A 26,095-nucleotide genomic window follows, 5' to 3' on the forward strand; every position below is an offset into this window, starting at 1 on the left:
CCTAATTAATCTTCCTGATCTTTGGTTAGTAATATGATATGATATATTCCATAAATATCTCTTGACCATTTTTCATGTACTACTGCATGCGGATTCCTAAGTGTGTTATAATCACCAGCTTTATAGTTTTTGATATACCCCTTCATTGAAAATTCCACATGATAAGCCACCTCTCAGGTGAAGGCTGATAATTTATTAAATGAATGCAAAATGGTTATGGATAAATTTTCTGATGCTATCACCAAATGCAATACTCAAACTCCCTTCTACAATACTCCGTTTTTAGGTAACTGTCTCTCATTTAAAAAATAGATGAAATAAAAATGTAATAAGATACATGGCTGGATGGTTGTTCAGAATTAACAGTTAAATTTAAGTCATATGTTAAAATGTATAAACTGAATGTACTAATTATTTTTTTAAAAAATGTAACTATCAACAAGCATATTAAATGCAAGATGAGACCTTAGATGAAGTTTTACAGGTCTCTCCTTTTCAAATTATTGACAACTAGTAACAATTTCAAATCAATTTCATGATTTCATAACTAGCAAAATGTTTTACTGAAATTCACAGATATCAATGTGGATATGACAGAATTTTGCATTATGACATTTTATAGAAGACAGATTATATTACTTTTAAGTGAGGCACTTTAATGATTTCAAAGATTTCTGAATATGTCAAAATGAATTCAAACATAGAATGTTTTACCTATGGGAGCAAAAAACTTTTAACTTTGATATAATTTAGAGCATTCTTATCTATAAAGTCTATAAAAGAGAGTGAGAGATCACAAATGTTTCTCAATAGAATATTTGTTCACAGGATACCAGTTATTTCAAATACATTCTTGAGTGTCCAAGCAACAACATAATCAAGTCCAACTTAAAATTTTGTTGGCCTACTGTAGTGCGAGAATTGCTTACTGTAATGATTATTATGCTTCCATAATATAATGTTCAATACACGATTTTGTATTAATACTTGGTTACTGTTTTTAAAATATTTGCTATTCCTTTCAGATTCGCAGAAAAAAGTCAGGTCAGTGCAAAATCATGATTAGTGTAAATTATTGTGATATTACACAATGAACATTCTCATTAGGATGAAAGCATACTTATAAAAGACTAGAAGCTTCTGAAAATGATTTACCACAAATTTTAGAGACAAAAGGATTCTCACTAGTGTGCACTCTAGTGTGTTTTGTGAGAGTTCCAATTTGTGAAAATGATTTTCCACATGTTTCACAAGTATAAGGCTTCTCTTTAGTGTGGACTGTCTGATGTCTTCTAACATCTGAAAATCGTGAAAATGATTTACCACAAATTTCACAGTTATAACATTTCTCATTAGTGTGAGTTTTTGTGTGTTTTGTAAGCAGTTCAACTTGTGAAAATGACTTTCCACATGTGACACACATAAATGGTGCCTCACTGGTGTGAAGTCTTAGTCTTAGATGTCGTTGAAGATTTTGGGAGAATGAAAAAGATTTTCCACAAGTTTCACAGGTATAACAATTCTCATTAGTGTGAGTTTTTGTGTGTTTTGTTAGCAGCTCAACTTGTGAAAATGACTTACCACAGGTCACACACATAAATGGTGCCTCACTGGTGTGAAGTCTTACATGTCTTTTAAGATTTTGGGAGAATGAAAAAGATTTTCCACAAGTTTCACACATGAAAGGTGTCTCATGAGTGTGAAGTCTTGCATGTGTTTTAAGATTATGAGAATGTGAAAATGATTTACCACAAGTTTCACAGATAAAAGGTTTCTCATTAGTATGAACTCTGGTGTGCCTATAAAAATTTGACACTTCTGCAAATGATTTACCACAGGTTTCACAAACAAATGGTTTTTCATTAGTGTGAATTCTTACATGTTTTGTAAGAGTTCCAACTTGTGAAAACGATCGTCCACAAGTTTCACAAGTAAAAGGTTTCTCATTAGTGTGAACCCGCATATGGATTTTAAGAGTTCCAACCTTTGAAAATAATTTACCACACATTTCACATACTAAAGTTTTTTCTGCAGTGAAAAGTAATTCTGGTTGCTTTGTAGATTCCTTATGTGGGAATGACTTTTCAGAAGAGAACAGTTTTTCATGACTCTGAAATGAACATTGTTTTGCATTCCCAAAAGGAGAAACTGAATTTGTAGTTAACTCTTTCTGAAAATATTTCTCCATATTATGTTTCCGTCATGTGGAGACAGCCAAAATTTAGAGGCATCAACATTATATTGGAATTATTCAGCAGTAAAAATTGGATGAGAGCTAGGTAGCATTTACACCACATAACCTGAAAATGAAAAAATCATTAGTTCAGTGTTTACCCAATTAATTAACAATAGAATATTGATATATATTAAAATTGATGATTATTAGTGATGCCTCTTTTATTGAAACTTTGCTAAATATAATACATATCCAGTACACAACTGTAATGGAAGTCTGAATTGCAATCACTGTATAACACAGCATAGTCTATGGTTGGTAAATAAGTGTGTTAAAGTCACAAGACAAGATACTGGAGTTAAAAAAAAAAAAAAAAAAAAAAAAAAAAAAAAAAAAAAAAAAAAAAATAGACATACATGTCAGGTGCATCCATCACCAATGCAACCAACTTTGTTTGTTGTGTACAACTCATGATTATAAACAGAATAATGCAAGACAGGTGAAACAACCTCCCACTGATAAAACTACAGAATGGAACAGAAAGTGGATGCTCATGGGTGTATTTGACACGTGATATCATAATAAAACATGTGAGCGCTGATTGATGACTCCTGCCTATGAATGACTGTAAACCTATGATACAGTAATACTGCTGGTAGGCAAGAAAAGCAAAGTTGGCTTTTTTTTTTATTATTCTTTTTTTTATATTTTTTACATAATCCAAGGACCAAATAGAAAACTTTTTTCAGCCACCTACCAATAAGCAAGATAGTGGTTATATACATACACACACACACACACTCTCTCTCTCTCTATGGATGATAAATTCATCTCCCATCTAAGGACATTCCATGCCCAAGGTGAGATTTGAACCTGTTACTCTAAAACCGCTAGATTGATTTGTGGTTTTATTGTGTAAAGACAACAAATGTCATACTACACCATGACACAGGTTACAGCAGCATACACTACAACCCTATACCTGTTAAACATGTACACACAGGAATACATGTAGGACATCACCTATTTTAAATGACTGGCAAATTCATCAGAACTCAATTCAATGAAACACCTGTATGTTTAATTGGGTTGATTGTACACAGTCTTGCCATTAATGCTGTTACAACTTCTGCACACACCCTCATACTGCCCACAGAATTGCGAGAGCTCGGTTTCCATTAGCGGCACTGTGCACAGCCAACATCTGTGTGTTTATCAGTAGAGAGAGAGTTGTCTAGCTGCACTTAGCATGTAGTGAGGAAATTATGTAGCTGTAATAGCATTTCAGAAGTTTGGAATACAGCCACCTGTTATTTTGAACATGCTAAAATCACTTGGAATCAGTAGGATGTTTGTGTATTGGACTATTAACCATTATAACTATACAGAATACATATCTGACTATGCTGCATGAGGACGTAACAGCTTGTGAAGACTGTGAAGGCATGCCTCCACCATAATCCTGTGAGAATGCAGAAAGTGATGTTGTGAGAGGTGAACGTGTTGTAGAGAATGATGTCACATGTACTAACTGATGACCTGCGGGGTAAGGGCCCATTGTTGTTCTACTGGACAGTTCCTAACACCACAACTTACGTGGCAGAGGGTGATCCATGACAATACAGATATATTTTGGCTGTTCCTTGAGCATGATCACCAGTCAAGGTACTAGTTCAATGCATTAGTCTAGTCTGTACCTGGCATCTCAGTTCATCCCAAAGATTTCTGAGCTGAGAGTGGGAATGAGTCAACTGTTTTCATATTACTTTCTTGACTTCTTTCACAATAATGTGAAAGAAGTCAAGAAAGTAATATGAAATTAATGTGATATATTGTTGAAAGAAACATAGGTCTATAAAATACTATTAAACTGGCACAATATAGGAAGCATCACATAGACTTCAGCAGTCTAGGCACCACGACCAAAGGTACAAAGTTCATACCTGTACCAAGAAAAACTTGGTATGGACTTGTGAACTTCTATGACATCCACACTACCTATTAACATGAAAGAAGTATAGCATGATTTTTCACTCCATATTATGAAATAATACACTTTATAGACAATTTGCAATGTTCTTTAAACCAGTATAGTCTGTGCTATCAAATGTTATGGTTGATGTCTGGCTTATGTTCAAATGTTATTCCAGTCACAAACCATTTTCTTCCAATACAGGACATTTTTTAATGTCCTCTTTATTTGCTTTTCTACTACTGCTATCTGCAAAGAACATAAGTCATCTGCAGTATTGTATCCATCACATTCTATCCTAGCAAGCATATCATTCTCTGTTAACATGTCTCATATATATGAAACTGTAGAACAAACTTTACCTTTTTTATGACACTTTATTATGGTTTTTCTGCATACTTATCAAAAACAAACATAAATTGGTATGCAATTTTAACAACTCGATGAATCTAGGACTACAACTAAATATCTCTGGGATTTTAATGCAACAAATACTTTACTTTTTTTTTTTTTTTATCCTTTTCAACCAAAATATAATAGTTGTGATGCAGTTAAATTTTGCAAACCTGCATTACTGTTTAAATTGGAGTTCATCTTGGATTTTCAAAAAAGTGGGTTGGACTACAAAAAAAACACATTATTTTTTATTTATTTATTTTTTTTTTGTTCTCTTCTGTACATATGCATTATGAGGAAAATTGAACTGCTTTTTTTATATTCCATATATAATTTCTGTCATTTGGGATAGTGTGCAACCTTCTGAGAAGAGGGACTTTTAGCAGTGGATTCTGTCTTTCTTTTAAAAAAAAAAAGTTCTCCATCATATTGTCTAGATTTACTAGCATACTCACATAAGAAATATCAACACCATCCTGACCACACATTCTTAATAGGATAGTAGATCCCATCAAAAGACCAAAACAGATGGGATCCATTAAAAATTTTAAAATGGAAATTAGACAACACTTATCTAAACCTAAGGTTCCATGGAAGGGTAGAACAGTAGAAGAAATTTTCAAAGAGAAAATCAGAGAGGCAGTTAATATAAAGAAAGGGGAAAAGGCTATTCTTGTTGGAGATTTTTTTCAGTGATTTTTTTTTCTTTATCTGAAACTTTCTTCTACACCAAGGTTTTGCAAAGCCATTCAATAGAATACCACATGACAAACTGATAGAACTGAAAAGAATGTGAATAGATAATCAACTGGTGATGTGGTTAAACGAGTATTTAGGCTTAGATGCTGGTTTGCAATTATGTTGTACTTTAATGGAAAAATAATCAAACAACAGGTTTAATCAATTTCAGTCACAGAGTCATCATTAGGAATTCAGGAATTTGTGTGTGTTATTACAATTTTAGCATTGTATTCCTGATGATGTCTGTATGACTGAGATGAAATACAGAAATCAATTAAACCTGTTGTTTAATTATTTTTATTTGTGCTGTAAATTATTCCATTAAAGTGAACATTGGTGATGTGGTTATAGGCAGCGGAATATAAGAATGTAATGTCTTGAAAGAGAAGGGCAACAAACAGTACACTATAGTGATCGCATCTCTTCATGAATAACTGTTATTTTACATATCAATGATATAATTCAAGGTTCAAGAGGAGATACTCAACTGTTTGCTGCTGCTGCTGATGATGATAAATTAAGAAAAGCAATAGCAGTGAGTTCTGATGTGATGCTATTACAACATAACTTGAATAGATTGCTTCCATAGGAATAAGGATGGTAGTTCAAATGTTGTCAAGTGCGAGACATGCATTTTGGCAAGAGGAGGTCAAATAAGATGCATTTAACCTCCTCTTGCCAAGATGTATTTGACCTCCTCTACAAACATGGCAGCCTAGTAGTTGTCTGGATAAACAAGGTCTGCATATCCAACTGAGCAAACAGTGGTTAGATTGACAAGTCAGCTACTGAAAGAAGTGCAAAGAGTTAAACTAGCAAGAGATATGCCATCAGTAGGAACATGGAATGTCCATACTTTATGGACTCCTGAAAATTACTTGCTTTTCACGAAGATAGTGATACTGATTTGATCCTTGAATTAGCTTGGACTTGCACTGGGCAGAACCACAGGAGATGAAAGAGACTGGGCATAGTACAAAAACATGAAGTAGGGATTAAATTTCTCAGTAAAAGAGGAAGAGAAGCATTATTAAGATACAAACCAGTAAATGAAAGAATGATAATGGCAAGATTTGCAGCAAGGCCATTGAACATCACAGTAGTCCAGGGGCAATTCATCCACTTTGGAAAGTACTGAAGAAAAAATAGTTATTGGAAGTAATCTTGGAATCAATGCCAAAGAAAGATATATATATATATACTGATTATTGGAGGAGATGGAATGCCAAAATTGGAATGGATGAGGAATGGGAAAGAATAATGGGCAAATATGCATATGGTGAAAGCAATTAAGGAAGAGAAAGAATGCAAAAAGACAGCAGAAAGTAGACGTGGCAGTCATTTGATGGAAAAACAAAGAACATGCTAGCATGATACTTGTAAGCAAAAGATTGGCCATACACTCCAGCAGTTTGAACATTTCAAGGAGCACACACACACACACAGAACACAATCATACCTTAGTAACTGCCAATATTAAGTTGAAACTTAAACAACAAATGAAGGCAAAGTTTCAGAGTCAGAGTGGTGTCTGCAATCTAGAAGAAACAGTCCCAGAGACAGGAGAGACAAAAGAAGAGTTGGATCTCACAAGGGAAAAAAAAAAAAGGAATTAAGATTAGAGATATTTCTGTGAAAATAGAAAACAGTACAGAGTGAAATGCATTGAAGTGAAAAGGGCAGCAGAAGAAACAAACCAAGGTAATTAGAACAGTACAAGGATATCATAAATACTATGGTAAATACAGAACAAGAAACATCATCAACAAATGGAAGAGACAACTGGACAAGATATACTATTCAGAGTTACATATGACACATGGAGATGTTGAGATTGAAAAGAAGTTAATTAATGAATTAAAGGAAATATCACAACAAAGCACAGAAGAAAAACAGATATACTGAGAGTTAAGGTTGCAAAGGCAGTAAATTGTCCCAAAACCCATAAAAACCTCGGGAACAATGAAATTACTAGGGAGATGCTGAAGAATGGTGGTGGGGTGATGACAGATGAAATAATATCCATTCACAAAAGCAAAATGGGCTGCAAAAATTATAGAACCATTGCTCTAAGAGTCATGTGGGAAAAATACTTATATTAACAGAATGAATTAAGGAAACTAAAAGAAGAAAATCTAGAAAATGAGCAATCAGGATTCATAATCATAAGACACAGGAGTACTGCACACCAAATACTAATGTTGAGAAAGCCTCTACATAAAAATATTCATGCCTGCTTTGTTGACTTTTCAGAAAGCATTCAACAGTACAGATCAAAAAGTGGCATGCACTATACTTGAATCTTATAGAGTTGACAGGAACTTGAGTCTATTGCAGAATATCAATAATAATGCAGAGACTGTTGTGGGAAAATGTGGAGAAACAAGAAAATGGTTATAGCCAACAAAAGACAAGACAAGGAGACTAAGCATTTTTATCATGTGTTGGGAAAGATTATTATATACTCTCCTTTATGGGTGTCATAAAGAGAACATAAGGGGAATTTCAGTTCAAGGTACAAAAATCAATAATTTATGTAGGTATGTAAGCATAGCTATTCTACAGTGACATAGCAGAGGGTCATGAGTAAAAAAGTAAGGACCCATTTTTTTGCTTAGCAAGTGGTTAGTGGAATACATTGCTTGATGGTGTGATGAGTACAGGAAGAGTGAATTTAAGGTGTGGTTTAAAAAGCAACTATTTTTTAAAACAATAATAAACTCAGAATCAAATTATTGAATCTAATAAACTATTGAACGAAGTTAGATAAAATGCAAACTTTTCCTGTAGTACCATCATAGTATTCTACACACTTCTTGAAGGGCACATATCAGGAATCTGATAATTAATGAATAAATTACTGATGATGTAAGAACTACAATGAGGAACACAAATGAACTTCAACCATGTCATGTAACTTCCATTATCTTGGGTTTGCCAAAAGTGCATATGATAGATATACTATTAAGACTGATCACTGATACAGATTTACATCTGTGATCTGTAAAACAATTATATAATTATACTCTGCTCTCTTACTAGAAACCTTCAATTCTAAAAAAAATTTAGTAATTTCAAAAAAACAAACTTCACTTCTCCAGTATTTCCACATTATAAGCCTGTATACTGTTTCTTCAATCATGACAATTCCTCTAGCAGATACCTTGTAATAAACTGAATTTAGTCTCTACGAGCATTCAAGCATACAAGCAGGTTATTTCACACAGAACGTAAAAATAAAAGATACTACACAATACGTTCTCCAACCCTTGCAATTACATGATGGAATACTCAGAAACACTTTTATTACTTGTACATTTGATAGTTCAGACTCATTGCAGAGGAGATTTTTTGCTTACACGAGCAAAAAAAATCAAGTCTTCAAAGGATGACTGTTATTCTTTTCCATTTTTCCACAGTTCTTCTTTTCTACCTAATGAAAAGAGGAACAGTGGTAACAACCTTCGTAGCCTTCATGCAACTTCGCCAAAGTCAAAACAGTCATCTGGCTATGTTATATAGTGACTATTTCAGTAAGGAAATACCGTGAGTAGACATATTACTTACAATTATAATAATGGAACTTTATTTACAGAATTAGGCCTTACAAAGAAACATGTGAAATGTTACTTCACTCTCCTAACTTAAACATATTCGATGGTCTGTCTATCCCCTTTGTGGGAGATAGTACTCTATAAATCAGCTAATCTTTCCTAACTTTCATAATTGTACACACACACACACACACACACACACACACACACACACATTTTTTTTTTTTTAAATAAGTTTAGGAAATTCAAAGACAGTTTTTAGTTATCTTACTTTAGCTACTTAAGTGGCGCCTTCTGAATATATCAGTTATTGTTTAATTAGCCTTTGTACTTGTACTGATGATGCCTGGGATACTCAGGTGAAAATTCTACTAATAAAGACTATTCTATGTGAGTTAATTCCATTATTATAATTGTAAGTAATATGGTGACTATTTTTTTGCCATTTAGTCCAAATACACTACAGAATTTATTTTCAGGAAACAATTAACAATTTATATTCAAGGATAAATTAACTTTAAAGGAATACCTACTGTACAGAAGGCTATGTGGAAGTATGAAAAGAAACTGGCTCCATGCTAAAGAAAACCCAAAAGAATTCTGTTGTTACGTTGCAAGGAAACAAAAGAATGAACACACAAGAATAATTCTCATCAATGTAGATGGTAGATGCAGAAGAGATCGACCAACTAATGAGTTCCCATTTTGTAAAAACTCTCAACATGGGGGATATTCAACATTAGCACTGGATGAAGAAATTTAGAAGTATGAAGCAGAGGTACTAGGGCTGATGCATGAACTAAAGAATTTGGCAATAGAGACTGACAGGATCTCAGCATGGATGCTAAGAATGGTCAAAGACACAGCCAGCTGAACTGGCTGTGCCTTTGACATGAGTGTAAAATTTGAGTCTCAGAGAGGGATGGTTCCACAGGTATGGAAAGAATATATAATTCCATTGCAAAAGGGTGGAGGAAAGACTGATGTGTCTAATTATCGATCTATCTTTTGAGTGGTGAGGAAGATTTTGGAACTCTGTCAACCCATTTCTGCATACAGAAATGGGCTGACAGAGAATCTATACTTTGTAAAGAATAGTATTGTTTACAAACAGAAGGTCATGTCTGAGTAACTTCCTCATGTTTTATAATAATGTGATAATTTGGTTAGACCAGGTGGAATAGATAACTCACAATACCTTTGGACTTTGCTAAAGCGCTTAACAGGATTCAGCATGTAAGACTGTTGTATAATTTGGAAGATATGGGACTGGATTATAAACTAGTTATATACATCAAAATGTGGTGCATGGGGTATGTGAGTCTGCAAGATTTAACATGGCCTACTGTTATTGAAAATGATTTTATAGGAGTCATACACTATTTGATGATAATGGAAAGATAGGCAAGGTAATCAGGAAGGCAACTGACATGCAGAACTTGCAGAATGATTTGAATAAGTTGGAATTATCGGCATGTGAAAATGCTGAATGCTGAATTGTGAATTAGTAAATGTGAAGTTCTGCACTTTGGTGTAATGAGATATGTAATGGTGTATTATGTGTGCAATGGCAGGTCTAGTTCTATATTGTATATATTATATCGGCAGGATTATGCTTGAAGAAACTGATCAGTCTGGGGATCTGGGTTTTTATTTGATAGGAGATTGAAGTTCATGGGCCATAGTGCAAACAACTCAAAGAATAATTGCAATGATGAAATAAACACTGACATGCAAGAATAAGAAAGGTATTTTGCTTCCTTAAAAGGCTTTGATGATCTCATCTGGAATAATGTGTACAGATCTGGTCTCCTGGTTTCTGAAGTGATACTGATACAGTAGAGAGAAAGAGAGACACAGTGCAAAGGAGAGTGTTAAAGATATCAGGACTGAAATGTAGATGAAGAGAGAGAGAGATTGAGAGTGCGTGTGGACTGCAGATGCTAGCAGACAGGAGAAAGGGGATGATATGGTAGAGATCTACAAACTTTTGAAAGTGTTATACACAATGTTCCCTCTAATTTTTGCCAGCCATATGTGCATGAAAAATCCTGTGCACAAGTTTCTATTCTCAGACTCAATGTGTGTAACATAATATTTCTCGAACAGATGTTGCCCCTTTTTTTTCCATCTAGCTATAACCTGTAAAATTGCAAGCACTAAAGTAATTCACTGAAATATGCATAGCTACAAAAAGTCCATCACTGTCTGCACTAGCTAAGTGACTGTACTTCTATACAGTGAATACGATAAACAAATATGCCTCTGCAACTTGCTAACATAAGCAACAGTTTGCTCATGCAGTGCACACTAAAAGTAACTAATTCGAGTGTATTCAGTTGGAAATGGATTGAGTAATATTGGAGTGGAGACACTGGAAGAATTACTAAATAAAATACGTAACAAGTATGATCTCATCTCCCTTTCCCTCTTTTACCTTGAGGTGTCGAGGGTTTATTAATCATCAGACCTCAAACTGTTCACAGAATAAGGTGGTCAGCCCTACGCATCCTATGTCTGTAGTGTTGAGTTCTCAAGGCCAGTTTGCCTGCTTTGTGGGATGAAAAACCCCAGGATAAAATGGGGGAAAAAACCCTACTGTCCACTCCCAAGACCGGCTAACTTCCAAAGTATGAGAATTTTTGTTTAATGATCATAGCCTACGCAGCTCAGTAAATGTGGTGTTTGCACACCACGGCACTTGACCATATGAATGAAGACTTGTTTTGAATCTAGTCGGTGACTAGAGGAAATTTTTCTAAGCCTTTCTTCGACCGGTTCCCAAGTTAGTCGATCTCTGGCACGGGCAAGCGGGTTTTTTCTCCCAGAAACTTGGCTTTTTCGTCCCGTAAACTCAAGAAAATCGACCATAGAACCCACATTATTTCAAGTATTAAATATATTGTTAGGGCCCATGAGATGGCAGCACTTGTTGAGCTGCCTCTTCACTGCGTGCTTAATTAGTGATAGCCTTGGGCCAGCTATCTCTGATTGGGTATCAGTGGAGATTGAACTGCCCACTCAGTCTCCAAAGTTAGATAGGGTTAAATGGTCTTGCCTACTCCCTATACAGGAATAACAGGGCGTTAGCTAATTTTTTTTTTAGAGATATTTGTGGATGTGATATATTTGTGTTCACCACCTTACCGGCCATTATAGATGAAATATGCATCCTGATATGCTTCATATCCGTCATATATTTCAATGTAATATCAATGGCATTACAATTTTAAAATGCACTTCACATCCATGGTAACTTGGACGTGTATGTATATATATATATCCTGGCCGGTAGCATGGTTAATAAAGGCTGGAGGGTAAATCAGCCCAAGAAGAGAAATTTAATCTTGTTTGGAAATCTGGGTATTACTAAAACTGAAGTGAGATCTTTCTTGACAGAATAAGCCATGCCTGCATTTTAGTAGCAATGAAGTTGACAAAGTGATTCTCATCCCATCAAAGCATGGTAGATTTAAGCACAGTTATAGAAGAGCATGAAGTTCAAATGATTATGCACCTGGGAAATCTAGGTATTACAAAAATAAAGGGAAATGAAGTGAGATCCTTCTTGATAAAATAAGCTATGACTGCATTTTAGTGGTACTGAAGTTGACAAGATGATTTTCAACTCACCAAGCATGGTAGATTGAAGGCACAGTTATGGAAGAGCCTTAAGTTTAAATGATTATGCACTACAAGTCAAATGAAAAGAGGTATAGATTGTCCTGTCATTCAATTTGAGTGATCCATGGGATAAAATTAATGTAGAGGAGAGTGGGATAAAAGTACAAACTCTGTGGTGAAGAAATGTCATAGTGGATGTTTTCTGCACTCTATCATCACACATTATTTACTTCACTGACAACCATTTGCACAGGATAAGGGTCAGACCATAAGATGGCAGTTTTGAGAGCAGGCATTTGCATTTGATTCTCATGATGATGATGAGAAGAATCTTTACAGATACTTTTTTTTTTATTCAAATGAAGGTGAGGTAATCAACCTCATATGGAGGGAGCAGATTTTTTCTTCTGGAAACTGTTTTTTTATACCAAATACATGTCAACAGGCGAGAACACACACAATTAACAGACAAAAATTCTACCAGTAAACATTATATGCACTGTGAATGGTGAATTGTCTTGTGTAGATGCACTACTGCAATAAGTTTGTGCATTCCATGGAAGTAACACATAATAATTTCAAGAGTGACTTGTGTCTAAAGGTAAAGTGAGCGTTGATGGCTAGATCTGCTACTAATCAGCAGTAGTGGGATCCATATTACTTCACTAATTAACAAACCTCCAGGTGGCAAAGATGGATTAGTGAGGTTGTTGATTAGGTTCTCCACGATTTTTCAGAGAACTGAAGTGATACCATAAAATATCACGAGTCTTGTGAAGGTGTAGAAATTTTGTTTGCTTCACAACACTCAAGCTGCCTACATGATGATAGCAATTGTCTGCTGAATTCTCTCTCTCTAGTCTTAGTTTACTGATAACTTGGGCTCACTATCAGCAAAGGCTATGGAAAGACTGGCTGCCAAGTTGTCTTCAGATAGTTAGAGGGCTAAATGATCCCTGCCTACTCCCTTTGGGGAATATAGAGTATAAGAGGATTTATTTATATATTTCTTCCACGTATAATCCAATGTTTGAGAAGTAACTAAAACTACAGAATTCTAATTTTGTCTTTCAACTCTTGAAGTCAGCTTTGGTGTGTATACTTTTATGCAATGCCACAGAAAAATTCTAACAGTGTGTGGTTGCAACTGTGAAGTGGCTGGAAATTGGTCCTTTCTTACCCAACTACACAGTGTTAGAATTACCAGTGCTTAACAGATTTATCATTCAATGTATTAGCACAGAAGATTCACCTAAATTTCTGTTCCAAACAATGAAAGAGTTTTTTCTTGAACTGCAAACCATCTTGACACTTACTGATTAGAATGGTATGGGTGCACATGCATAAAATCTGAGTAGGTGAGTTGTTAACAAGTTGGTGTGAAAAACATTCCCAAACATCTATGCTTAGAGTGGAATTTGAACCTATATCCTGTTACTTGAAGAGTGGAATGCTTTCTTCTTGGCCAACTGGACTGGCCCAAACCAGTATTCATTGATGAAAGTCTGTATGATATATTTAAATATTTTAAATCTTATACCATTCAACTCTTGCAGATACTGACTTATAACATTTACTCCATGGATTAATTGTATTAATAGTAGTGGTCAGTATATCACCTGTTCAAAGCTCCTGCAGGTAGTTATTTTAATGCTCTGGAAACACTGCTAATTTGATATGCTATAGATGAATTTTCACTAATTTATCATATTTATTCCATTTAAAAAATTATTACATCTATAATTCAGCATTCTTCATTATACAATATAAAAAAAAAGTGAAGGTCTGCACTTATGCAGACCTTCACTTTTTTTTAACGAAATTGTCAAATTATTGGAATAATTCATATTGTGTAAATATATCTACAGAGAGTAAATTAAAAATAAGATGGCTAGTTAGTTGTTTGAGATTAATGAAAAGAAATAACAAACCATTTAGCAGCTGCATTATTATGTGTTCACCAGCTGTTTTCATTAATTTATGGAAGGTAAAACCCAGTCCCAATCAAAGACAGTTAAATTCACTTCGGTTGAAAAGGCTTAAATAAATAAATAGCAGCATTTTCATATTTTTATTATTATAATAATGTAATTACTGAATGCAATATTTCTGCACTGCAAAATATTTTTCAGCAATGTATGAAAAACTTCATTTTGCAAAAATAAATCATAAACTAACAAACTGAAAGACATTAACAGCCAGCAAAGACCCAGTGATTGAGAAGTGACAAAGCTTAACTGGACTACCTTCTTCACTATTCCCCCCCCCCAAACACACACAAACAATATTTTGAAGTCTGCTAGATACTCACTTCATCTGCCTCACTACTCTGAAACAGCTTTCCTCACAAAGTGTTTCCTTACAACAACAACTTCCAGCTTCCCAAGGGGAAAAACAGAAAAAAAATTTCTTCTGCTTTAACCTTCACCTACTTGATACTGAAGTATTACGAGTTCTGCATCATCTCACACATGTGGAACTGAGATTTAAAAAAGCCTGCAGTACTATAGATGCATGCCCAGCATCATGCTACAAGCAATGTTGAAAAATAACTATGGTATTCATAATTCTTAATAGATTTTCACTTATTGTTTCATTAATCAGTAACATGTCTCACTATTTTTTAGTTTAATAATTTTATGCCTTTTTAAAATTCACAGATATTTCAGACAGGATAACATTTTCCAAAGACATTATGCTAGTTTTAAATGAACTACATTAATGATATTTTTAAAAAAAATCTAAGTGATTTGATGTACTTTTTACCTGGAAATGAACAAAAAAGTTTGTTAATTAGCTTTCAACATGTATTAAAACATTCATTTTTAAAAAAAGTACATAAGTTTCTCAGTGAAATAACCTTTTGTCAATAAATGAGGTGGACATTTCAATTCCTGTACACTAATTCCTTGTTTACATAAGTTTATCATCTGCATACCATACTACTGTGCAAGTATGACATTCATGTGAATTTCACAAAGGGAGGGGAAATATTGCTGGTGTAAAATCAAGCAAATTTTATCAGCATGCTTATGAATGAATATACACTAACTACTGTGAATTTTTATGTCATTTAAAGATTCCACTTTGTGAGAAGATGAGATTTTAAAAAAGCATCAGGTTTTTGCATTCACAGTTTCTGAGTGGTGTGTATTCTTCTGATATGTGATGTTAGATGATGAGAGTAGGTGAACAATTTACCACAAATTTCACAGGTAAATGGTTTCTCTTTAGTATGAATTCTTGTGTGCTTCTGAAGATTGCAAGGTTGTGAAAATGATTTACCACAACTTTCACAAATAAAGGGTTTCTCATTAGTATGAATTCTTGTATGTATTTTAAGACTATATGCTTGTGAAAATGATTTCCCACAAGTTTCACACATAAAAGATGTCTCATTGGTGTGAAGCCTTATATGTATTCTAAGAGTGTAAGCACGTGAAAAATGTTTACCACAAGTTTCACAGATAAAAGATTTCTCTTTAGTATGAACTTTTATGTGCTGATAAAGATTTGATGCTGCTGAAAAGGATCTGCCACAAGTTTCACAAGTGTAAGGTTTCTCTTTAGTGTGAACCCTTAAGTGTTTCTTAAGATCTGACACTTGTGAAAATGAATTACCACATACTTCACAACAGTAAGGTTTTTCTTTGGTGTGAATCCTTAAGTGTCGTCTAAGATCTGAAACTTGAGAAAATGATTTACTACAAATCTCACACGTATGATGCTTCTCAGCAGTGTGAGCTCTTATATGTTTTCTAAAAACGCGAGCTTGTGCAAATGACTTACCACAAGTTTCACACATAAAGGGGGTCTCATTGGTGTGAAGTTTTGCATGTATTTTAAGATTATTGGGATGCGAAAAAGATTTACCACATGTTTCACAAACAAAAGGTTTCTCATTACTATGAACTCTTGTGTGTTTATAAAAATTTGAAATGTCTGAAAATGATTTCCCACACATTTCACAGACAAAAGGTTTCTCATTAGTGTGAATTCGCATGTGTGTTTTAAGAATACCAACTTGAGAAAATGATTTTCCACAAGTTTTACAAAGATGATGCTTCATATTAGTGTGAACCCTTGTGCGATATATAAGATAACAAAATTGCAAAAATAATTTACCACAAATCTGACAAAAGTTTTCTCAATAGTAGAAAGTAATCCAGGATGCTCTGCAGATTCCTGGCATGACTGAATTTCCAGACGTTTTGGACATTAACTGTTTCCCATGATTGTGAAATGAACTTTGTTTTATAATCTCAAAAGAAGAAATCGAATTTGCAGTTAACACTTCCTTCAGAGGTTTCTTTATATTACAATTCCATCATGCAGAGAAATTACTGGCTTCACAGTATGCTGGCAACATTCAATAATAAAATTCTGATGACAGCTATGTAGAATTTACATCAAGAAATCTGTAAAAGAGAAAAATTCATTAGTTCTGTGTTCATCCAACTGATTATGCTTATTAATGAGAATGGATGAAACTCATATTTTGTTCCAATGTTTAGAGATTACTGTTATTTGCTGCATTTAATCCTTATTCAATATATAAGTAAGTAGGCTGAAACTTAATATAGTATAACTCAATTAATGCCCAGTTCTTTACACCTAATGACAGACACACAATGAATATCAAATGCTTTAGAAGCAATTTCTCTTATTAATTCTGAAAATAATGAAAATTACAAAAAATACAACGAAGAACAAATCACATCGATGTGGCAAACAATCTTATGCATATTGCAAATCAAATAACAGACCAAGCTTATTTTGTTGTTATCTCTCTCTCTAATAAGTTGACATTCAGCTCCCCCAACCATCCAGCTGGCCTGGTTGACCAAATGGTTAGCATATCCACTCTCCAGTCAAAAGGCTGTGGGTTCAAATCCTGCCATGGACATGAATTTGTGATTGTCTGTGAAAATATTAGTGGTGGTGGGTAGTAGATGATGCAGTTCGCTGTAGTTGGTGGATTGAGTGGTGGAGATGGAGAGGTGTAGAGAAGGTGCCCACCCTCAATGAGTCTTTGGACTCCTTGGAGGTGTCAGGTAAAAATAATAATAATTACCTATGAAAAATTTTCTCCATAGTATCCAACATCACTCCTCATTATGATAATATCAAATTAATTATTATTAACAATTTACTTGTATCTGATTTAAATTAAAATGCTAAGAAATTATATTCTTGTTCTATTACTTGTATCTGGTTATCATGGAACCACCAAATGCAGTGAGGGAAGTCATACTCAACCATCAGTATATTATAGGCTTGATAGATGTCCCATATATATGGGACTGTCCCGTATTTTATGTCAAATTTTGCTGTCCCTTATTGTACTTATTTGTTGTTATGTTCCATTGAGCCATTCGAGGAACATACACTTTCCATTCAGATTTGTCCCAAGCCATATCGTTCAGAATTTCCTGGTGCATTCCAGTTGCTTCTTTAACTCCATCCACCCATCTAATTCTTGGACTTCCTCTTCTCCTACTTCCATCAACTTTAGCAAGCATCATCATCATCATCTTCTCTAGACTGTTATTTGCTTGCATAATATGTCCAAAGTATGACAATTTTTGCTTGGTGATCATAGCTTCGAGGAAGCAATCTGGCTTTATTTTGTCTATCACTGATTTATTGTTGCAGTCCATGGTATTCTTAGTAAGCATCTCCAAACTCATAATTAAAATGCATCTATCTTCCTACTTTCACTCTTTCTCAGGATCCAAATTTCACATTCATACAGTACCACAGAGAATACCATTGCTTTCACGATTCTGATTTTTGTTGCGAGGCTAATATCTTTATCTTTAGAGATCTTGTTTAAATTTGTCATTGCTTTCTTTCTGAGTAACAATCTTCTTCAGTACAATACCCATCTTTATCAATTCGGGATCCTAGGAGCACAAAATTGTTAACTACTTCCTTTTTCTCCCCGTCTACTTCAAAATCGTTAAGTTCACATGTTGCCATAACTTTATCTTTCTTTTTTTTGAGGTTAAGTTTAAGGCCATATTTAGCACTTTCTTCTTTAACTTTCATAAAAATTCCTCCAAATCTTCTTTATATTCTGTTAGCAAAGTGGTACCATCAACATACCTCAAATTATTAATATTTCCTCCACCAAGTTTAATTTCAACTGAAGACTCCTCCAGCCCTGCCATTCTTAAAATGTATTTGCTGTACAAGTTAAACAGGTATGGAGATAAAATACATCCTTGTCGCACTCCTTTACCTATTGTGAAATATTCAGTTTTTCCAAGATCTGTTCGGACAGTAGCTTCTTGTTCATAATAAAGATTCCTCAAAAGGATAATGAAATGCTCTGGTACTCCCATTGTTCTTAACACATTCCACAGTTTCATATGAGTCAAAAGTCTTACTATAGTCAAGGAAACAAAGGTAGATATTTTGATATTCCTGTGCTCTTTCTATTATCCATCTCACATTGTCGATCTGATTCTAGTAATTTTACTTGTAGGGACAGCCTAATGTCCCATACTTTAATGAAAAGATAAAATTATGAATATTACGTTAAGCAATTATAATTTTCAATATTCTTTTCGAATAATCCAACTTAAATTGATTTCTAAGCCATAAAAACTGACAATTCAAGGAAATTAATTGAGTTTACAGAGGCCTCTTTAATCAGTCACTTTTTATTTAGCATAAGCATTTTATTTATAATTCTGTACAGATATTGCATGTGCTTATTTACAAACAGTTTTTATGTTGACATTGTGCAGTGTGGTATCGGTACAGGGATGTTATTTCAATAACTATTAAAAAATAATATTTCACTTTTATTCAAATGTGCAATATTTGGTTAATACATAAAACATAATTAAAGGTAAATTAATTTTCTTTATTAATTATACAAAGGTAAATTAAAATTTGTTTCTTTTCTTAAGCAAGCCCTTAACAATGCCAAAACGAAAGTGTGTTTTTAATGATAATTATCCGAAAGAATGGAATTTTGTTGCAAAAGGAAAACATAATGATGAAGATGAATACAAAATCTGGAGAGGAATGTTTAATATTGCACATGGGGTACAATCAGATATTATGCTCAGAAACACAAATTGAACATTTTGAGTTCCAAAAGTATTGAAACTTATTTTGTGAAACCAAATACTGGCAATGAAAAAAAAAGATTATTGCTGCTGAAATAATTATGGCATTTTATGGCATAAAGCATCATCATTCTTTTAATTCAAATGATTGCAGCAGCAAACTTTTCCTATAATATTTTCAGATGCACCAAAATTGTCCCATATTTGGAAAACCAAATACTGGACATGGGTCACCCATGTCCCGTATTTGGTTTTTCCAAAACCTGGCAATTCTAGTCAAACTATTACCATTCATGGCTCCTGCAATGCATTCAATTTACCCACCCCTCTCCATATATAAAATTTACTCACTCCCTTGTTTACCATGCTCTTACACAACTTCCAAGGATTACCCCCATCTTAATTTCCCCCCCCAGTTTATGTATAATCACCACAGTATTAATATAGAAAAATCTCTCACCAACTTAACTCTCTATCACATTATCTATTCTTTGCCTATCCACTAAACTCTATAATTTATGTTTTCTTTAGCATTCCAGAGTTGCCAAATATTTTCTTAGTAACTTGTCTCTGAACCTGCCAGTATTTCCCAATCACAACAGAAATCAGATGATAAATTTGAATGCAACACACCAGATATAGCTTGATAGAACACTGTACAGTACAACCATAACCTTATATTTACTTGTCAGTGTCCTCTTTATCCTTGTAACAGTGCACCATGTGGTCTTCTCAATTATTATTCTCTTTGAATTTCAGGTCTCTGTTAATTCATGCTCTGAGTGGTGGTTGAGATCAGAAATCTCAACCATTATCCAGAGTTGAGTCTCAACAATACAGTATAACATACAAAGCCTCGTGTTTCTACACACTGAAGTGAGAAACCTTGTACGTATCAACATAACATAGCAAACACATTCATACAGCCAAAATAAAAGTCTAATGAAATCTGGCACTTGATACCAACATCACTCTCTATATTTAAATTATAACTGATTAACTAAATATCCCTTGTTAATTCGTTAGCAGTATTAGGAAGTTGAAAAGTAGTGGCCCAAGATCAGACGGTAAGAAGCAAACCACTGGTTATCATCCCTTTAATTCCATTTCAAGCTTGCCTGTTTATTTCCTTTTTCAGAGATGTTGTCTCGCATATACAACTTGATGTATCTTTCAGACAACTATAAATTCAGGTTCTCTTTTGAATGATTTTGAACTTCTTATCTCACTATTTCTAAACCTCGCATGATTATAATTCAAACCTGGTCAAAGATTTCACATCTAACTCATCCCATGATGAAATAACTTAAATATAATTAATTGCATCAATAACAACTTCAATGTTTGTATTGTTCTTAACTGCACAATCAAAGGTACAAACATTCAAATTAGAAAAATGAGATTCACTGGTATCTACAATGAGTCTCTATATGGAGGTGTAACATTAAAGAAAAGAGATGATCATTTGCAAATGATCATCTCTTTTCTTTAATGATCAAATATATCTAGTAAGTTGCAATCAATGTTCCAATCAATCATGTGTTTTTGATTGGTAGCCTGAACAGTGTTGACATTTTGGAGTACATTTCATGAAACCTTTATTATTAACAAAGTAACAACAGTCTGACAATCTTTAACAATCATTAAAATTCTATGAATTGAATCATTTTCAATATTAGATAATCCACTCTGTCAGCATAACCAAATGATTAACTAATATGAACAGTGGAATAGGTTGCAAGAGTCTGTTATGGTTGCCATGACTGTGAATGACTTCAAAGCAAATTATGATAGATACTGCACAAATGTTGGAAGTTCTTAACATGATGTTTAGGGCCTTCTTTGATGAGTCTAAGAACTCCTTGGAGATGCCTGTAGTAATAATAATAATAATAATAATTTAGCAGGATGACATATATATGCGGAAGCAATGGCCTTACCTTCAATACTGGTCATTATTACAACAAACCTCCATGGACTCAGACTCATCACAAAGTCTCACTCAGGAAGCAACATGGCTGGAATGTCAAACACATTCCAGCCATGCATTCTACTCATTCACCCTGTTCAAGTAAAAATCTACTCTTCACTCCCTTTATCACCTTTATAAAACTTCAAAAAAATGTCTATGGATCTATTATTCCAGTATGTATTATTTGGTTAAAATATTCCCATTAAATTAAATTTTTCTATCATATAATATCTTTCTTGCCTTGCCAGTAAACTCCACAATCTCCCCATAATCAACATTTCAGAGTATCGAAATCACCAAAGTAACTTCTGGACCACTTCAGGATGTGCATATCACAACAGAAATTAGGTAACCAAATTAAAGCACAGTAATTTTATGTGTGGTCTGATCAGTGTTTTTTTTACAGTGGCACAACCACTTCCTTATCCCTACTTGTTAGTGCATGTTTCTTATTCAGCAGCAATGCATTTACAGTCTTTGTAGTGCTTGTAATGCACCCTCTGAATTTCAAGCTGGCCTGGTTGACTGGGTGGTTACAACCAATAGGTTGTGGGCATGGATGTTTGTGATTTCTTTTTAGGTGGTGGCTGAATTTCATTGCCCCTGGTGCAATGAAATTCAAGACCACCACTCTGCTTATTAGAAGCCTGAAGTAACTTGAAAGTTCCATGTTTGGTCTCTAGAGGAGGATTTCTGGACCAAGTGAAAAATGAATAAAAATACAAAAATATAAGTAAACTCAATAAAAAAAAAATTATAGCTCACCCACGGTATGAACATACTATAAGTTTTCAAAATTTATGAAAAACATCTTGAGGGTAGGGAGCTACATAAAAAATAAAAGAAACACTATCAAACAATCCTAGATCTCAAATATCTTCCACAAATGCAGTATACATTTACATGCCAATGTGCAACACCCAGCACACATTAAAATTAAAACTGTAACCCCACTCATCTGTCCATGCTAAAAGTCTATTTAAATTAACGGAGTAACATCAGCATCATACTGTATATTTTGCCTCTGCAACATGCTGCATCACAGCAAAAAACTGAAGATCATTTGTCAATCCACATGAAATATTGTTAACAAATAACTGAAATGGTAAGGAGAATGAGAACACCTATGTATGATGGGACACCTATAATTTCTGGTGTCCCATCATACATAACTTGCTGATATTGCAATCTAACCAATCTATTATCCATCATCATCTTCCTCATAGTTTGTACAAGTTATTTGGTCATCTATCAAAAGCCTTTTGAAAAGTCCAAGAATATCACTGTATATGAGTCTCCCTTATGCAACATATTAGTCAGCTCACCACAAAATGCAAGCAATAGACTGCTGAATCAAGAATCTACCCTTTGGAGAGCCAAGACTGAGAAAGAAAATTTAAAGTGGAATGATATAATAGAACTTTACATCACTCATAAGTCAGATGGAGTATAAACACAATTTATGATTAATTCATGCAAATCCAACATCATTGCATTCAGGTGAAGTATTTTGTTATGGGAAAATATGGATAATGAGCCCCACTCCTCATATAATCCTCACATAAGACCTCCAAACTTCAAATTGTTCCCAAGTTGAAAGAACTACTCTAGGTTGAAAGAACTACAAAGTAGTTCTTTCAACCTAGTCTTATAATCACTGACTAGGTTCTTCTAACCCGATTTATCAAGCACATCAACAACAAAAAAGGTTTGCTGACAGGAATACATAATTTACTTAAATATCATGCAGAAATTTGGTGCAAAGGTTTCAATCAGAAGACATGAAAAAAATCACTCAAGAGAATAAATTGCAAATATCAAGAACATCCTACTTGGTATTATTTTGATCCCAGACATCATGATGTCAAGAGTGGCTGTGTGAGCAATGCTTCATGAGAAAAGAAACTACGCTAAGTTTTAACCTGAATTTTCGAGAGAAAAGACACATCTGTAATCGGTTTTTCATGAAGGAGAAATTTAGTGTTTGGGGAAGATTAAGATGGCATACTGGCAGGCACATAAGTAACTGATGTGATAGCAAATGTTTTAGAATCCATACCTGTTTGAGATTAAAATCTCTGTGGAAAGTAGTTACATGACTTCAATTTCCTGTCTCTCCAAACTATGTGTTGCACAACTGACAACATATATTGTATCGATTAATTACATTTTATTATCATACTAAAATTAGCACTGATTGTTTTGAGTTTGAAATGGTAGGAGGATTACTTGAGTTCATTCCTTCAAAAAATGGAGGTAAGGGATTGCATGAATCAACAAAGCTGGTAAGTAGGAAGTCAACTGAATAAATTCATATAGAATAAGAGAGAAATTAATCAGAACACTAAATTAGCTGAGCTGTATACAAGACAGTGTTCAAATCAGTTTTAACTTATGGATCTGAGAGCTGGGTCAGAAGTAAAGCACTTAACCAAAGACTAGAGACTGCAGATATGAGAGTCCCGCGAAAGATTAGAGGCATGAACAGATGGCATCAATGGCAATATCATGTTAAAAAAGAATATTAGAAAAGAACTTGACATTGTCAGCATCCTGGAATGCATTAGCAGAGCTAATCTCAGGTGGTATGGTCACTTAAACAGAATGGGCGAGGGAAGATTAGTAAAACAAGTGTTCTCCACCAGGTTGGCAGGAAAATGACCCAGAGGAAGACCAAGATATAGATGGATTGATACGAAGTCTTGACAAGTGACAGACTGATTTGGAGGGAAATTGTAGATAGGAAGTTAGTAATGCTGTAAATTTTTCACGTAGTACTATCATATCCTGTACACCCCTTGAAGGTACATGGCAGGAATTTGATGATGGGATTGCGTGATAGGAAAATTTTACTTGTTCAGGGTATCAGTATCATAAATACTGCTGCCTCAGAGAGACCCAACATTTTGCAGTTCGGTAGGTTTTAAGGAACATCAGTATTCGCAGTATTTCTTACTGGTTATGTATTCTCTTACTTCCAAATGGCTGCAATGCTCAGAACTAACTTCTTTGCTTAACCTCTTGCAATGATATCTCAGTAATCCTCGTACCATTCCAAATTCGCAACATTCAACGGTCATTATAATCATCCAAAACGAGCATATTCAAGGAAATGTTTTGAAGACACATTTAACATACAACTTACTATTCTACAAGAAATACATATTATGATGTTTTAGTTAAAATGTTTTGCTTTTTTGAGATTTCAAAAACATCTTTCTAAAACCGACGATCGCGCCGCCTTGCATTATGAAAACCAAGCACATTCAATTTTCGATTCGTGATTCAGAAAACGTCATGACACCTACATTTATTATCATTAATATTATACAGCAGGGTGACCAGATTTTCAAAACAAAAAAAAAAGGGGGGGGGAGGATCATTTTGAATTAGTAATTAAAAAAAGGGACACTTCTGAGCAGCACAGCCAATAGCACTAATGTTCATTTCAAACCCTTTGTTGATTATTCAGAGACACTTGTGACATGAAATTAGGAATTATAAACACGTTAGCACAAGAATATTTTAATGTTTGCCAAATATTTCAGTCTGAAACTAACAGACTATCCTCAGTGGCTTGGTAGGAACAGTTTTTACAAGATTGAATACAAACAATTGATCATTCAAAAGTAGAACGAGCCGCGTGATGTTACATTGCTAAGCATTAAAGAGAGGTAAATTTCATCAGAGTGATGAATAAATTATAGGTATTAATTCACAATTTCATATAACAATCTTAATTTATAAATTCAATTAAACATAACATTAGACTAATGTAAGAATTAGAAGGTCTCAATTAAAAAAAAACAACAAAACTTAGTGTGTTATCCGGATTAAACTTTCCGATATTCTTCACAACAAATCCGATAAGTCCGGATTGGCGTAACATGGGGACACGAGCCACAACATTCTCTGGTACAAGACTCGCCTTCTATACTAAGACGTCGCTATAAATTCGAACGTCTATTCAAAGAGAGTGCTGAGGCGTTATTTCAACGCTCTAACGTGAATCAAAATGATTGTATATCCATGTCAAAAATATGGGAAAGTTTAATCCGGATAACACTAATTTTTTTTTTTTTAAACTGAGACCTTCTAATTCTTGCATCATTCTAATGTTTTGGCTTCGTCAAATGCTGTTTTATATCAGAACGACCTCCATGTTCAACTGAAAAAAAAAAACCGAACAACACACAGTACATTGAAACTTGTTTGTTGTTTCGTTAAAATTATTATTATTATTATTATAGTTAACAGAGACCTCCAGGGAGTCAGAGACTCATCTAGGGAGGCCACATACTACACACACACCAGCTATCATAATTATTCTTGTATTCATTCACACTGCTTGCACTCAGAACATCCAAGGGAAATCAATTCCAACCACGCACCACCCTCTGAGAGAAAAATCTGTCGCTTACACCCTTCTTGGCAGCCTTCATTCTCAGCTTCCAAGGATGCCTTCTCATCCTTTCCCCACCCTCCATAAATTGAAAAATCCCATGAATTGAAATCTTTTGTGAACCTTTCAGCAGTTTGTAAGTCTCAATCATATCACTCCCTCTTTCTCCAATTTGC

The 26,095-nt window shown here is 34.2% G+C and overlaps 1 protein-coding gene across 2 annotated transcripts; it reads right to left on the reverse strand.

Moving 5' to 3' along the window:
- LOC150099179 (uncharacterized) lies at positions 1-24,774 on the reverse strand. 2 transcript variants are annotated; one of them, XM_090403423.1, is made up of 3 exons: positions 24,663-24,774; positions 16,589-16,881; positions 1-2,300 (listed from the first exon to the last, which is right to left on the reverse strand). In XM_090403423.1, exon 3 carries the CDS (start codon positions 2,186-2,188, stop codon positions 1,121-1,123), a length of 1,068 nt encoding a protein of 355 aa, XP_090259549.1. In that variant the 5' UTR covers positions 2,189-2,300; positions 16,589-16,881; positions 24,663-24,774; the 3' UTR covers positions 1-1,120. The 2 variants fall into 2 exon arrangements, with proteins under 2 accessions (XP_090259549.1, XP_090259548.1); XM_090403422.1 differs by having other exon boundaries at positions 23,577-24,749.
- Positions 24,775-26,095: the final 1,321 nt, after the last annotated feature.

This window comes from Typopeltis vanoorti, chromosome 14 (genome assembly GCF_054136105.1).
Source record: "Typopeltis vanoorti isolate ZY-2024b chromosome 14, IOZ_Tvanoo_1.0, whole genome shotgun sequence".
NCBI classification, from domain to species: Eukaryota; Metazoa; Arthropoda; class Arachnida; order Uropygi; family Thelyphonidae; genus Typopeltis; species Typopeltis vanoorti.

Excerpts from the sequence above, each read along its gene's own strand:
- LOC150099179 (XM_090403423.1), bottom strand. The coding sequence starts at position 2,188 with ATGGAGAAATATTTTCAGAAAGAGTTAACTACAAATTCAGTTTCTCCT.